Source organism: Wasmannia auropunctata, unplaced genomic scaffold, assembly GCF_000956235.1.
Source record: "Wasmannia auropunctata unplaced genomic scaffold, wasmannia.A_1.0 LD334204.1, whole genome shotgun sequence".
NCBI lineage: Eukaryota > Metazoa > Arthropoda > Insecta > Hymenoptera > Formicidae > Wasmannia > Wasmannia auropunctata.
The window spans coordinates 1609283-1625260 of NW_012028686.1; the positions used below are offsets into that span (position 1 = coordinate 1609283).

The 15978-nt window shown below is 33.5% G+C and overlaps 2 protein-coding genes across 4 annotated transcripts; one reads left to right on the forward strand and one right to left on the reverse strand.

Annotated features, from left to right (window-relative positions):
- Nucleotides 1–520: 520 nt before the first annotated feature.
- On the reverse strand, nucleotides 521–7677 carry LOC105459215 (bone morphogenetic protein receptor type-2). Of its 2 annotated transcripts, none has more exons than XM_011705054.1 (12): nucleotides 7495–7677; nucleotides 6399–6678; nucleotides 6094–6196; nucleotides 5811–6014; nucleotides 5457–5675; nucleotides 5182–5337; nucleotides 4848–5030; nucleotides 3500–3669; nucleotides 3220–3415; nucleotides 2925–3125; nucleotides 2629–2850; nucleotides 521–1899 (listed from the first exon to the last, which is right to left on the reverse strand). In XM_011705054.1, exons 2-12 carry the CDS (start codon nucleotides 6561–6563, stop codon nucleotides 863–865), a joined length of 2856 nt encoding a protein of 951 aa, XP_011703356.1. In that variant the 5' UTR covers nucleotides 6564–6678; nucleotides 7495–7677; the 3' UTR covers nucleotides 521–862. The 2 variants fall into 2 exon arrangements, with proteins under 2 accessions (XP_011703356.1, XP_011703355.1); XM_011705053.1 differs by having other exon boundaries at nucleotides 5457–5681.
- Nucleotides 7678–8463: 786 nt separating this feature from the next.
- On the forward strand, nucleotides 8464–13100 carry LOC105459216 (PC4 and SFRS1-interacting protein). 2 transcript variants are annotated; one of them, XM_011705056.1, is made up of 12 exons: nucleotides 8464–8743; nucleotides 9275–9345; nucleotides 9425–9585; nucleotides 9717–9853; nucleotides 10095–10281; nucleotides 11254–11349; nucleotides 11440–11785; nucleotides 11893–12067; nucleotides 12145–12198; nucleotides 12327–12392; nucleotides 12467–12599; nucleotides 12758–13100. In XM_011705056.1, the coding sequence occupies exons 1-12, from the start codon at nucleotides 8663–8665 to the stop codon at nucleotides 12976–12978; spliced, it is 1728 nt and encodes a 575-aa protein (XP_011703358.1). In that variant the 5' UTR covers nucleotides 8464–8662; the 3' UTR covers nucleotides 12979–13100. The 2 variants fall into 2 exon arrangements, with proteins under 2 accessions (XP_011703358.1, XP_011703359.1); XM_011705057.1 differs by having other exon boundaries at nucleotides 10098–10281.
- The last annotated feature ends 2878 nt before the right edge of the window (nucleotides 13101–15978 follow it).

A 15978-nucleotide genomic window follows, 5' to 3' on the forward strand; every position in this document is an offset into this window, starting at 1 on the left:
ACTTAAATTATACTTTATATATAATATATATATATATATATAAAATTAGAAAAAAATACACTGTCTTCTCTCGTGAAGAGAAAGCATAAAAAATCGATAATAAAAGAATTTAACTTTATATATATATATATATATATATATATATATACTTTTCTCCATAAATTTCACAGGTCTTTGAGCTAATAAGACAATATCAGATGGAGAATATTCTATAAGTATTGACATTAAGATATTGTTTTACATTACACATAGATTATGTCTTTTAAATGCTGTGAAAAAAAATGCTGTAAAAGACAATTGTACATCGAGATGTTAACAATATCTTGTAATGTGATGTAAATGTTAATATTGATTGTCCATGTTTATTAATTACACTGAATGATTCTCATTAAGTCTATAAAATCGAAAAGAACATTGAGAGATAATATGAAAGATAATTCACAAATATCATGTATGCGAAAGCAGTTTCATGATAAATAAACTCATTTCTTATAATCCAGCGCGTATATAGATTACGCCATTTGATTTTCTATTTTCTATCTGTAATTGTGTGCACTTGTCATACCCAAATCAGCTACTCTCTATCAAAAGTATTCGTTACGCACAAAGTATGCTATCAATATAACGTGACAAATCAATTTGAATAGCACAAGTTTCTGAGTATACTTCTAATTTTTTGTTTTTAATTTCATTGTTTCGTGTCTGTATCGTAGTAATATTTTGCGTCGAGTATAAAATCTTACTTATATTCTTATACACAAATTCTATACACAAACTGAAGCCGAAGGTAGCTCAACAGCGTTTTCCTCTCCTGACTCTATACTGTAGACATAAAAGACTTTACAAATACATTAATATCTGATTAAAAGCACGTAACATTTTTGGTACCAAGTTTCGTTGGTGAATGTTTCCCATCGCTATCACCGAGATCCATACCAAATGGCACAGAATTCCAAATGGCTTTGTCACTTTGATCGTCCTCTTCGTTCAGAATATTGCACATCATGCGGTCGTCGTAAAGTGAGAATCGCGCCGTTGACTGCGCGCGACCGCGGATCTTCCTGACAGACGGCGGCAAGTCACCGGGTGTTTTTATTCTCATATGCGGATCCTTCAGTGCGTTGTTTACGTTCGAACCCACGTTAAAGACCTCGTTAAACTTATCTATGCTCTCTTGCCGGCTTAGATTATTTTCTCGCTTTTTGTTCCTTAAATTTACGAGCGGCAAAGTGGAGGGACGCGCGTTAGACGTCGCGTTATCGCCCTCATATTGCTTTCCCATTTGTGCGGTATTCTTGTCGTTCTTCTCCGTCGGCATCGCCGAGGTAGAAGTCTTACCGATGATACCATTCACATACTTTCCTCCCGGCGAGATTGTTACGTTCGTCTCTACAGTTTTAATCTGGACATTTTGCTTTGATAACAAATTTGACTTAGAATCTTCCCTGTCTATTTGGTATCTGCTGTACGGATACATTTTCTTGTTGACAAGCAATTTCTTTAAATTGGGCCAGGCAAATAATTTCTTCCGCGGGCTCTCCTGAAGAGACGTGTCCTGTATGTTCGTCTGCTTTCTTTTGCCGTACGAAGATGATCCTTCGTCGGAAATGACATTTTGAACATACGGTATAGGCGTTGCCGGCCTAAGTTGTGTTAACTGAGTGGTATGCTGACTTAAGTAATCGTGCGAAACTAAGCCTTGTGCTTCTGTACCAGTTTTGTATTGATCGTTACACGCATGCTTCAGTGATTTATCGACGAGAATGTTACCGTTACATCCCAAGTCCTCCAACGAATCCGATTGTAACATTAAATTTCTTTCCATACACGGATTTCTGCCTTGATACGGCTGAAGCGTTTGTGTATGATTATATGTCGCTACTTCGTTTGAATTTTTGACTGAAACAAGATTATGAAAAGTGATTAAAAAATGAAATTAGAGATATAAAATGAATAACACATCTGATATCGCTCATTTGTATTTTAACAACGATTTTGATTAAAAAATTAACATTTTTTTTAGTTGCTTCTAAAAAAACAAAAAAAAACATACTCTAATCCTCCGCGAGCGCAGTAAAGAAAATTACGTGAATGTTTATCTCAGAAATACATCCTATTAGTAATTTATCTAATAACAATAAGATTTTACATATTTTATCTGAAACTAACTTAGGGCTTTCTGATTATGAAAAACAAACTTAGGAAAAATTTAATCTCGAACAATATTGGAAATTTTATGAAAATCTAGGATTTTTTCAACTTTTTTGGAAATTTTGATCATTTAGTAATATATAAGAACAACGTAACCGTAAATAAGAAACAATCAACTAAATAGACAAAGATGATAGGGAATGAATGTGATTTATGTATACGTATAAAATCAATTAAATCAACCAAATCAAAGTAAAAAATGCAAAATAACCAATCTCTATGTATGAGATATGACATCATCCATTTGTGGTCTAAAAAAACATTATTTCTACAATTATTGTACCAAAATTGTATTTCAAAATATAACAAAATTTTGATAATTTAAAACATTTCAACTCATTTTTCTTAAAAACTTGGTTATTTTACTCATGTCGTTATTGTAGTAAACTAAGTAAACAAATGATATAAATTACTTACAACTGTGTTCATGAGCAACGCTGTCAGATGGTGATAATGCAACTAAGTTTTCAGCTACTGCACTGTCGTTAATATTACTATCTTGCACCATGTTCAATGCAAGTTGAACAACATGTACATTGTCATGATGCGAGGACTCACTATAAAGACTGTTTGTCGTTGAAGGCACTAAGGTGCAGTGAGAATTCACCATTGGACTTCCATCGGTAAAGTGCATTGTTACTAGAATGTTTTTGTTTTCTTTTAGAAAATGTAAAAATCATATACTTCGCTAAGTACTTTGGTAATAGCATTACCACGATGAGACTGTAGGTCTGTAAGTCGTTCTTCTATACACAAAGCAGTTAAACGAGCTTCAGCATCAGCATCCCAACAATCTTCTATAGTTTCCTTTATCAAACGCACTCCTGGTCTATCTACTAAGTTACCCTCTAAAAGTGGTCTGGCTTTATTACGCGATACTAAAACTTGCATCTGTTCGAACGTTGGATGAAGTCCTGAAGGGTAAATAAAAATAAATATATATTTCATAAATAAAATATAATTCAATATAAAACCATGATTTTAAGAAATCATCTTTCATGCACAAACCTATTTCGTTTTCATACGGCTGTTTATATTGCGGTACATCCGATCCAGGAATATAAATATCAGAACATCTTGTAACCAATTCCCAAAGAACTAAACCCATTGCATAAACATCTATTTGTTTTAAAGAACTTTCGCAATCCCGTAAATTAACAGCACCATCCAATATTTCCGGCGCCATGTATCTCAGAGTGCCCACCTAGCGTAATAGATTTTAATAGAGATTAAATTGTAAAACATATAATCTCGGATTACATATCTCATCTCATATTTCGATACCCACGTCATTAATTGATTTTAGTTCGGCATTCTGCTCCTCTCCATTAGAATAATACTTAGATCCAGCGATTTGAACTGCTAATCCCAAATCACAAATGCAACAAGTACCATCACCTTTAATTAATATGTTTCTTGAATTTATATCCCTATGTGCGATGCATGGCTTAAACTTGTCTGAAAATTAATATTTACATAAATATTAATACTAGAATGTCCAATTATAATTTAATTAAAAAACAGTAATGTATAAATCAAGAAGATATTTTAAATATAATGATAAACAGCTTGTTGTTGTAAAAACAATATATTTAAGAAATTATAATTAAATTAAAACAAAGTAAAATTTATTCATACCTAAAACGAAGTCACACTGTTATAAAATTATAAATAAAAAAAACGCAGTCAAATGTGGGTACAAAATGCTATTCGGAATAAAATGCGTGTCAAAAAATTGTCGGATGAACGTCATGGCCAAGTGGTGGGGTCTCCCGAAATATAGCGTAACGACAAAATAATGTTTCGAGTTATTGTGTCGAACAAGGAATCCCATTACATAAATTTCCATGATAATATTAGAGTAGACGTATTAAATTTGTGCTTTGGTCGGTGTTTCGTAACGTACGTCATACGACGTACGTCAGAGCACATTACAAATTCAATACGTCTAATATTATCATGGAAATTTATGTAATGGGATTCCTTGTTCGACACAATAACTCAAAACATTATTTTAACGTCACGCTATAATTCGGAAGACTCCACCGTTGTTTGGCCATCGAAGTTCATCCGATAATTTTTTGGTACGCATTTCATTCCAGATGGCATTTTGTATCCACACTTCACAGCTGCGTTTTTTTATTTATATGTAATTTTATAACAGTATGACTCCATTTTTCGTATTAATTAAAAAATTTACTTCGTATTGACTAATTTGCTTATACATTATTTATATTTAATGCGCTGCGCTATACGAAGGTAGGTATTTAGGCAATTGAAAGACCAAGTGAGATCAAAATTAGTATTGCGAAATTATAATATAGAGATACTAAAGAACTAAATTTATATCTCAAACATATTAGAAGCCTATAGGAGCCAACACGGATGTTGGTGTGTGATAATTTTTTTTACAATATCCAATCAACACGTAAAAAAACATTTTAAAAAATTATCGCACACCAACATCTGTGTTGGTTCCTATAGGCCTTTACTTTAATATATTTGATTTATTCTCGGCAGCCCATTTCTCTAAATTATTTAAATTTATATGTAATGTTTACTCGTCTTTTAGCCCATTTTTTAATTATATATTTTTATCATATCTATACTATCTAAGCAAGTAATGCAATACATACCACCCTTCCGTACATCCGTATGCAAATAAGCAAGTCCTTTAACTATAGAAAGACTCATTTTGCAGAATGTGTTCCAATCAATAGTGTTCATTCGTAAGAATTCTCTTAAACTACCACCTGGGACGAAACTGAGTACCAAAAGATATTCAATATTATGTTCCAGGCTTATTCTTTCATCCGCACCTAAAAAAATGAAAATATAGATTAAATTTTATTATTTTATTAATACTTTTTATGTTCTGGTATTAATAATTCAAATATTTAAAAAAACAAAAACGTTTTCATGCATGAATTATCCTTTTTTACTATAAATAAATCCCAAAAAATTGCCAACCATAATAGCTTAATAATGATGAATGCTCCATAAAAGGTAGACAGTAAGTATCTCTTTCATTCTGAAAATAATTCCGGTAATGTGATGGATATATTTTAACTGCAACATCTTGATCTCCCAGACTGCCCTGCCAAACTGATCCATATCGTCCTTGACCTGCGATTATAATATGATTATAAATAAATAAATAGAATTAAGTATTTATAAACTGCAATATATTAAATAAATGAAAAATCTTTGATTAATTTTATCAAAAATACTTAATAAGAACATACCTACAATATTTGTAAGTTTCAAGTGATCAACTGTGTAAGTACCAGTTCTTAATGCTGTGCTATTCATGAATTCATTAGATAATGACTTTCTTAATCTCATTAAAATATTGATATAAAACGATTTATATATAATCTTTATTATAATAAACATTAGTAGTAATGCAAATGCTATGCCGATTATTATTAACCATGTTCCAGTGTTTGACTGTTCAAGATATTCTGTAGCTGAAAAACATAATAATATATAGAAAAATATGTTTTCTGATTTTCTATGAAATATCAAGATAAGAACGAGCATAATTTATTTTGCTATATAATGATTAATAGTTGCTATTAATGCTACTGTTATCTTACTTGGCTGACTGTTTTCCGAAGAAAGAGGATTAAATATCTTATTATCCGAATCGTCAAGATTGGAACTTGTAATATTGAGATTACAAAAATCCCCGTGGCAGCAACAAAATTTTGTATTGTTCAAAGCTTTTGTAGATCTCGGGAGTGCAATACATTCTGTATTTTTGCATTCTGTATTTTGATCACCAGACTGTTTCCAACAACCTAGTCCAATCAAGTAATAATATATATTAATTATATATGGCACTATATTATGCGTAATAAACTCCTACACAAAATATACCTTGAGACAAAATAGTGATTTCAGTGCCATTTGCAGTTTTATCCTCTTGCCACAAGGCATGGCAGAAATTATTACATATCTCAAATTCGTCATTTTCATTTATCTAAAAGTATAAAAATTTTTCAAATATTATATTTTGTTTTAAATAATTCGTAGTTAATGGACATATTGTTTACAATCAAGATGGATAGCTCTTTCATCTATTAAATAAGCTTTGTATAATTTTAAAATAATTGTAGTTTTGTTCAAAAAGCGTACTAGCTTATAAAAAAAAAATAATAAAATTTTATTATTGCACAACCTACATTATGATCATTGGATGTATCTCCAGGTACATCCGCTGAATTCTGCTTCGAAGAAAGATTTTCAACATTTTTCTTTCTACTGGCACATCTCCAAGTAGCATTGATAGGGGCTAAGCTTATGCCACACAACAGTGTGATCAGCGTGATTGATACAATGGCTCTCATTGTGCTTTAGCAGGCCTCTTGAACCAGAACCACTTCAACAGAACCAGAGCTCCTTAAGAATTGGCATCTTTCATCGCAGTAATACACAACGCTGCCATTGAGATTCTGAGTTCATCTGCTCGTTGCATATGATATTTAAGGAAAAAAAAAACTAAATAAATAATTACAGTAAAATTAAATTTAAAAATGCTGTATAGTTCCTCCTCTTATTTGTACTTTTGCTTTTAACGACCTTTGAGAATTTTATAAGAAATACTATTAGTCTTTTGTGATCTTTAAAAACAATGAAAATATCATACAACTCGAATTTGCATTTGTCAAAGTTGTCAACGTACGAGATATATTCCTTCCGTCTCCAGCTAACGTCGGTCCGCAGGTCAAACATTCAATAAACTTTATATATAATCATATTACGCAAAATCGACTTAATTTTTTCAACTTTATCAACGTGAATAAACATATGACGTTATATATGTATATATATTCAACGAACACGCTCGACTCCTTTTTGCAATGCATTATCAAATTTTTAAATCCAGTTATACGCAGTAATCCTCGCGAGAGAGAAAGAGAGACGTTTAAGCCGTTCCGTGGCACGTTGCATGACGCAAATCTAACGAGCAGAAAGTAATGCGAGATCTCATCTGTGACATGATTGATTAATCAGAGTTTCCTTACGCGGTCAGGCGAGCGCGATATCGAGCGGCCGGGGCGACGATCGCGGGACATCGACGGCGGTGAAACGGAGGCGTTTTCGACGGCGCGGCTCGGGGCAGCAAGTTACGGCACACGACGTTGCGGTACGTCGGGATTTCTATCTACGCGCGCGTCCCACGGGAAATTGGCAAAAAAAGGCGAAACGTCGCGCGTGTATACGGACGCGCGCCGCGCGACGTGCGTTTACGCAAAACGAGACGACGAGGCCACTCACGTTCCGCTCGGTGGTCCCCCGTGGAAGTCCGTCGTGGCTCACGCGAATTATTGCGGCCGCCGTCGGGTGCGACATCGCACCATCCCCTCAAAACGCCGAGCACATTTGAACAAAGCGTCGCGTGAATCTCGTATACTTGACAGGCAGCCCGTGTCCATTGAGTCGCGTCCCGATCGCGCGTTCGCGAACGCATCGCGCGCGCGCGTCCGGCCGCCACTCGCATCGCGCGAAATCTTACGGGCGCGACTCGCATGAGAATCGATTAGAACGGGGGGGGGGAGCCCGATTGGACTCCGATTATAAGTTTACAGGGGTGGACGGGGCTATTCGGAACCCTCGCTACATCTCGAACGCCGCACATTAGAACACCGAATGCGAGCGTCATGTAACCGTAAATGTCAGACTAAAAAGGCGCGATCTATATAGGTAAAATCCATTTTGACATTCGGTAAAATGCATGAGTATTCGAGATATAGCGAGGGTTTCCGAATAGCCTCGTCCTTCCCTATACTTATTGTCAATTTTTTTTCCCGCCGCATTGAACGCGCAAAAACAAAGGATCAAGATAATTATTCTTTTCTTCAATATATTTAATAATTAATAACCGACGAGGTATTAAAGACGGTCGGCCAAAGGCACATATATATTTTCGTGCCTGAAAGGTGGGCTCGGGGGGTAATCAAACGTAGACCTATTAATGAATGAATCGGCGCACGAGATTCAAATAGATCCGTTTCAAACAGATGCGTCCCATGTCATGCACGATGCGCATAATTTATCATTTTATCCTTGTTTAATATTCCAGCGAACAGCAAGGATAAAAATGTTACATTATCGCGCACCCCTCACGAAACGGAGTGCAACCCAATTGGTCGGCCATGACGCACACGCGGCCAATCGGCGATCGCGTGTACGGCTACCTCGATCAATTGTACTCGCTCGACTTTGCGCGGGTAGATCCGCCACTCGCTGGTGCCGCGGCCAATCGGAGCTGAGCGTCGTGTCCCCGCTGCGTGTTTTCGGTATTTGTCGTGCAAATGGCGGTTGTCGCAGTGTTTTGTGCGATGCTCCTCCGGGATTAACTACGCCACAACGTAAGCGCGGTGTTTGACAAGCGGAAGCGTGCGACAGAGCGAACCGGTACCGCGACGGCGGTCCATTCGTAATCATGGTGAAGCTGCAAAAGAGATTCGTGGCCGGTGACAAGGTGTTCGCGAAGGTTCGAGGTTACCCGCCATGGCCAGCCAAGGTGAGCTCGTGCACGGGACGCGATGCCGCCGCCCGGGCGACGAGCGAACGTCCCCGGTGGCCGACGCGCCGTGCGCGGCGTTACCCGCCGTCGTCCCCGCGACCGACCGACCGCGACGTAGCGAGGTGCGGTGACGTAAATTATTCAAAAATCACGGCCCGAGAGATCGCGTTTGTTGCGCGTGGGCTGCGTGCGGTCTCGGAACGTCCCGCGGTTCTCGCCTAGGAGCGAGAAAAGCGCGGGAGCATCCGCACGCAGAATGCGCGTTAACATCTGCGATAGTCCGCCGAGTGGCACGTTACCGACCACGCTAATCAGCGCGCGTCGCTGCTTTACGCGCTTGTCAATATTCGATAATTTGCCATATAATTATGTATGCATGTAATTCGTAAGATCACATCTCGACACAGATCGTTGACATACCTCCTCTCCTGATGGAGGAACGTATATCCTCAATTTTTATGTTGGTCACATAAAAATTCGTCGTGTGTGTCGCTTCATCTGTTTGCATATCGCTTCATCTGTTTGCAGGTTGAAAAAGTCAGTGATCCAAATTCCAAGAACGCTAAATACAGCGTCTACTTTTACGGCACAGGTGAAACGTAAGTACATCCTGTAATTCTAGATCTAGGGAATATTATTGAAGGATATTTTTATCTAATGAAATGTTAAATTTTGCAGAGCTGTTTGCAAAGTTGATGAATTATACACCTATGCTGAAAATAAAGAAAAATATGGCAAACCTAGTCGACGAAAGTTCTTTCATGAAGGTATGCAGCAGCTTGAGCAAGAACTTAAAAATGACAGAAATAAGCCTTTGGCAGATATTGCTGCTATTAAAGGTAGTTATTAATATTATCTTGATATATATAATAACATTTCGTAATAAATAATTATTTTATAAAGTCCAAATTAAATATTTATCTTATTATTTGAATGAATCATATTATTATAAATGACATTTTGTCTAAAGGTGCTGAAGCGACAGAATTACCGACTGCTGCCAGTGCCGCAGACAGTGATGTGGAAACTGGTTCCTTGGTAATAGACGAAGGGGAGAAAAAGAAACCAGTGAAGAGGAAAGTTCTCACATCCACAGCCAATACTCCGGTAAGCAACATTCATTTGTTGCTCCTTGTACAAGGCAATATTTTGGAGTACATAAATACATGTTTTACAATACTGTGCAAAAAAACAGTCATTGACAAATGTACTCCAAGAAAAATTCAGGAACTGCCGACAAACATTTTTAAAGTTTAAATTGTTTGTGCGATTGTTCCTTATACTTTCATACATGTCTAAATAAATATATGAGTATAATTACTTATGATAAATTCATGTAACAATGCAGCAGGATGTTCCGGAAGTAAAGAAAAAACGTGGTAGAGGAAAAGCTTCGAATGATACATCAAAACAAGAAGCTTTAGATTCGCAAGGTGAAGAATCACCTAAAGAGGTAGTTAGCCGCAGCGGACGCAAGATAAAGCCAAAACGATTTGCAGATTTTTCGAGTTCAGACGAAACTGAAACTAATATAGGTAAGAACATCTGTCTTTATAACAATCATTTTTTATATTTATTTTTTAGAGAATTTATTCTGCAACTTTATGGGATAGAAAATATTTAAATAATAAATTATAAAATAATCGACTTTTTATTAGCTTTTACTTTTAGTTTAATGCACAATGTGTTTCTAATAGAACAGTGTTCTTTTTAGCTGAACTGGCTGCCGCTAGTTCATAATTTATCTTTCTCTTTCTACATTGGAAGAAGAAAGATAAACTCTAAACTAGTGCAGCCAGTTCAGCTAAAAAAAAACAGATCTAATAATGCATTGAGTTCAAATATTAATCAATTGAGTTTATGTCCCAATTGTAGTTATTTACTACATTCGATATCATACAATATATATTCTTTATACGAAAGATAAAAAGATTAATTACCCTGATAATAACTAATATTTAAAGGTAGGAGCACAGTAAAGAGACTTACACCAATACCACATTTAACGGTGGATAACGAAACGCAGACTCCTTCATCAGAAATATATTATTCTGAAAAATATTCAAGACTTACGGAAGGCAATGAAACTCGGGATTTATCTTCAAAAGAATTAAAAAGATTAGTTCTTTTGGAACAGCTGTCATTAATTCGTATACAAAAATCTAAATTTTTATGTGTAAATGTGCCGCACCTGTAAATTTTTATATGTAAATATTTTACTTAACCTTTCATTAATAAAAAACTTCAAAATATTTGTTTTTTGAAAATACTTTTTATCTCTTTATGTCCCTACTTTTTTATGATAGTTCTACTGAATTCCCATTTAATTACTTCAATACTACCTTGGGGGAAAATATACTTAATTATGTTTATTGAAGCTTGTTTATAACAGAAAGTCGGTTATTTTTTATGTACTTGTATTTAATAATATTAATGTAATTATATTATTTTTAATAATTGTATGATTTTAAAAATAAATTACGATTGTAAGTATTATTTCTGTTTAGAACATTCTGGTCGAGGTCGTAAAGCAAAAAACGAAGATTCTAACGAGCACCAAATTACACCAAATGTGACGCATAAAAAAAGAGCTGCTATCGAAAGTAGGCATTTGCGCGAATAACTTTTTACTTTTTTTTATTTTAATCTCTTTAGTTATAACTTGTTAGAGATACTATTTATCTAATTTACAGAAAGAAATAATGACGGATCGATACTTGATGGAAGTACCGTAGTGTCAAGTGTTACATCTTCTGATACACCAAGCCGAGTTCTCTTAGCTCGTACATTTGCTGGAGAACATGTAGGCATTAAGTTGGATATAGGTAGGCCAAAGTCTTTCGAAAGTGATAAAGCTCGAGCGCAATGGGATTGGTCAACTGCTAGGAATGCTATGAAGCTCAAAGCACAATTAGAGAGCGGTGAAATTTTGCCAGAACAAGTAAAGGATTCTCTAGATTTTAATGTACCCGTCCCGGAAGATGAGAAACGACTTTTGACAAAAGATGGAGCTGTTCATCGCAAAACATATAAACTGAGGTATGTAATAAAATGTTATATTGTTTACTAGTTAGCTCACTAGAGTGTTCACAGTATTTGTAGTGTTGACTTATTAAGTATACTTATATAATATCACGTCTTCGTAGATGGCTTCGTATAGAGGCTCAACTCTTACAATTAGATGCTCAAATAAAATCTAATCTTGGTTTGGATCGAGCCAATACAGATAAATGCTTACAAGCGATGGATGAAATTTTGGCTCTTCCAATTGATCCTCTAATGCTGAAGAAACATCCTCATATTGTTGAAACAGTGAAAAGGGTAAATAATATATCGAGTTTCTCAATAATGTTCTAATATTACAGTAATTTTGTCTCACTAATCGTCTCTTATTTTAGCTGCGACGATATATTGGAAATTTAGGAGAGTGGAAGTTAAGCGAGGCAGAAGGGGTATGTATAAAACGAGCAGACTTGTGCATTTATATTACACTATATTTATAGTGCAATATTTATATTTGTCTAATACACAGTGCTAATATTTTTATTCTGCTATAATACATATATAACGCTTGTTGTAGGCTGTTTTTAAACAAAAAGCAGAGCAGATTAGACAAAAAGCTGAGCATATATATAACAAGTATAAGGTAATGTATCATGTAAATATAGATATTTACATCCATTTTTTTTTATCTTTACTTATATACTGAAAAATATACAGGCTATGTTTACTATACCTGAGGGTCAATCATTTTGGCAATCATTTTCCGATCAAGTGGTCCATTTCAAAAAATTAACGAAAGATATGCCCGAAGAAAAGGTATTTTCATTGATGTCCGATCCTGCTTGTTCAGGTAATTTTACTATCATTGTACATTTAATAGAGAGCAATAGATTTATAAGTGTCTTTAAAATAATTAAAATTATATGTCAAAATTAAAAAGTATATTCTGTGATAAATATTGTAAATATCAATGTATACAAAGTACTATATCGGAAAATTTATCTGCAGATGATTGTGGTAACCAATTGGATGTGATTCAAGCAGAGCCAATAGCGGGGCAAGAGGCAGAGTGTGAAGTGACAGCTGAGCTGGAACCAAAAGCAAATACGGAAACCGAATCAATAGCACAAGCACAGACCGAAGCAGAGTCAGAACCATTTGCTGGAAAGGAAGTAGAAGCAGAAGTGCCTACTAGAAGTGAGAGTCCTAAAAATGAAGCAGCCAAGTAACATATGTAAAACTTTTTTTATCCAATAATGTAAACTTCTGCTTATTTTCTTTGTATATCATTACGGTACTAAAAGAAAAAGAACATATAATTGAAAGTATCGGGCGCATTCGTGAAACGTCATATTTTGGCTATAATTTTTCATCCTTTTTCTATTTTTCATACATGGCAAAGTATCGTTTAATAATACATTTTTACATACGTGACTCCTACAATACTTACGGAGAAAATGATAAAATTCGGTAAATTTAACTTTATTTTATAAAATGTAACAAACATCTCCTATTACATCCCTTTTTATTTACATTGAAATATAACTTAATGCTCATATATGTATGATTATACATATATACCTATATATACATTTAATATGACAGTTATAATTATATATATAAATATATAATTATATATGATTAGTTATAAATGATTATATATTGATTAATCATATATAATTATATATGATATATTGAAATTTAACTAAACAACTGACTATCGAGTTCCGTTACAAATTCGTGAGTTTAAGTATATTTATTTTTTGACATCTATCGACATTATTTAACGAAAGTATAAAATAAAAATTAACTTTTACTTATATGTATGAGCCATGCAAATAGCTGTTGTTGCAATAACGTTGGAAATAATATTATCGAAAAAAAATGAAAAATTAAGAATCATAAAAGCATCTTAAGATAATCCTGCAAATGCGAGCGATATCACTATTGTGCACATGGAAATTAATCATTTGAATTAGTTCCGTTACACTTTATTTCGTGATGAATTTGTGATGAAATATTCACATTAGATGATCGCAATACACTCATTATTATTTGATGCAATATCTACAATCACTAACTGGACAATATCGGACAAACATTTACTGTCAGATATTATCGAATAAAAATGGCTGAGTGAATAAAATTAGATAAGACGCAGTATTTTTCCTTGACAGTAACATAATGCTGCCATGTATCGAAATACTAATCTTTGTATATTCAGCCGGTGCCATGAAAAATTTGTAAAGAGCACTTAAACATTGTTACTGTCACACAAAACTTACTTATTTAGTTATTATAATTGATGTTAGTAAAATAAATATTGCATAAGAATTATAGCAATGAACGATACAGATGTATTGTGAATTCTTGGTACTTGCATCTCATTAACGCAAGTTTTCCATCTTTGTCTTTTAGTTTTCTTTATTACATGAAAACAATTACTTATATTCATCGCATTTTTGAAGATAAAAATGTGTATTATTAATGCATGCATCACTGCGTTTCTTTAAAAATATTTATGATATGATAAACATAATTATAATATAAAATATTGTCTTTTATTTTGTATAATTGAATCATTACTGTCTTCATCAATATCGTTGGTATTATAAAATTAAATAATATAATAAAATTTTAAAATGCTTGTGAAACGGTATCGAAATTGTACAAATTAGGTAAGAACAAACAATTTTCGGACATTATCATGGGCGACATTGCAATTACTATAAGCATTTAACTGATTGGTAAGTATTAAATTTGATTTTGTAATTAATAATACATATCCAATATTACAGAAAAGATCAGAAATTATTGATGATGTAATTTTTGTATCGAAATGTTCATGTCGAAAATTAAAATAAACTATTGTAGCAGAGACGTTATGGCGTCGAACATATTTTATCAATAGACTTATGTAGATAGAGCATATTCGTATGCTACAGCTGATAATAATATTGAAAGACAGAAATATACGTGTTACAAATATAAGAATGAGGATAAGAGAGAGAAAATAATGCGCATCTCTTTCTAATAACAGGAATGATTGCTTCTTTTTTTCTTTTTCTTTAGTAATTATATTACATAATCGAATAAGAAAAATTATCATTCTACTTCTTTTATTGAGTTAACTTTCAATGAAGTAAGCAATTTATCTATATGAATCTTTATGACTATGATTTTATATATCCTGCAAGTCAAAAATAATTTTGTTTCCATAAAAATGTAAAATAGAGATATTTTAATTATATATTGAATTTATCTAATATATGAAAATTATAAGAAATAAAAGGAAAATTATAGTCAAATATACACATATTTAATAATCATATTTATAGTTTTAATTTTATAATCCCATATATTGATAAATGTAAATTTATAAATGTAATTCTAATAAATATTGCACATTTAAAATTATAATTTTTTTATATCAAAATATTTTATTATAATACTTTTATTGTAGACACCTTTTTTTATTTAGTTTAATTTCTTACAAATTTATGAATTACGCTAAATATTTGTGTATATATACACAACTAAAATTGAAATTTAATATGATAATTATATTATCTAATTCTACTGTATGCTATGTACATACATGTATTATAAAACCGTAATCGTGATTTTTGTATAAAATCGAAGAATATTTGAATAATTGAACAAGTTAAATTTCGTACAATAAATCTTTCTCTCGTAATATTCACTTTTAAGGAAGTGACGTGAAGTCAATATTTGCATGTAATTATTGCTTCCTTTTCATGACGCTAACATGATAAGCATTCCATGGTCATCTCGATGTCTACATGTCGTACGTTGCTTCGTATCCTTCGTATCCTTCGTATCGCATAAGCAGTTGCGTGTTTTAATAGTTAACGTAAACGTATATATTACGTATAATAATTATCTACATGTGGTATCACACAGTGGTATATTATCATGCGACATAATGCAGTTGCTCGTTCATTCAATCAAATCGATATATTGATAAAAATTGACATATCACTGGGCAGGGTTAAGCTCATCAAATGCATGTGCCACATAAAGCCCCTTGCACAATGCATATACTATGAAATACACGGTTTCTGATAGATTGAAATTTTTATTTCTATCGCTATCGCTATTCCTTCATGTATTGTGCAAGGGACTTATGAGCTTTTGAGCGACAACGATTTGTGACAACGCTATGTTTTAAGTAGGCTCGCTTCTTCGTCAGTTTTTCAAGCCCTCAG

Excerpts from the sequence above, each read along its gene's own strand:
- LOC105459216 (XM_011705056.1), top strand. The coding sequence starts at position 8,663 with ATGGTGAAGCTGCAAAAGAGATTCGTGGCCGGTGACAAGGTGTTCGCG. Across the intron at positions 10,282-11,253 it reads CGAAACTGAAACTAATATAG|AACATTCTGGTCGAGGTCGT; the intron begins GTAAGAACATCT and ends ATTTCTGTTTAG. Across the intron at positions 12,600-12,757 it reads GTCCGATCCTGCTTGTTCAG|ATGATTGTGGTAACCAATTG; the intron begins GTAATTTTACTA and ends ATTTATCTGCAG.
- LOC105459215 (XM_011705053.1), bottom strand. The coding sequence starts at position 6,563 with ATGAGAGCCATTGTATCAATCACGCTGATCACACTGTTGTGTGGCATA. Across the intron at positions 3,670-4,847 it reads TACGGATGTACGGAAGGGTG|ACAAGTTTAAGCCATGCATC; the intron begins GTATGTATTGCA and ends ATTAATTTTCAG. Across the intron at positions 2,851-2,924 it reads AGACCTACAGTCTCATCGTG|TAACAATGCACTTTACCGAT; the intron begins GTAATGCTATTA and ends AAAACATTCTAG.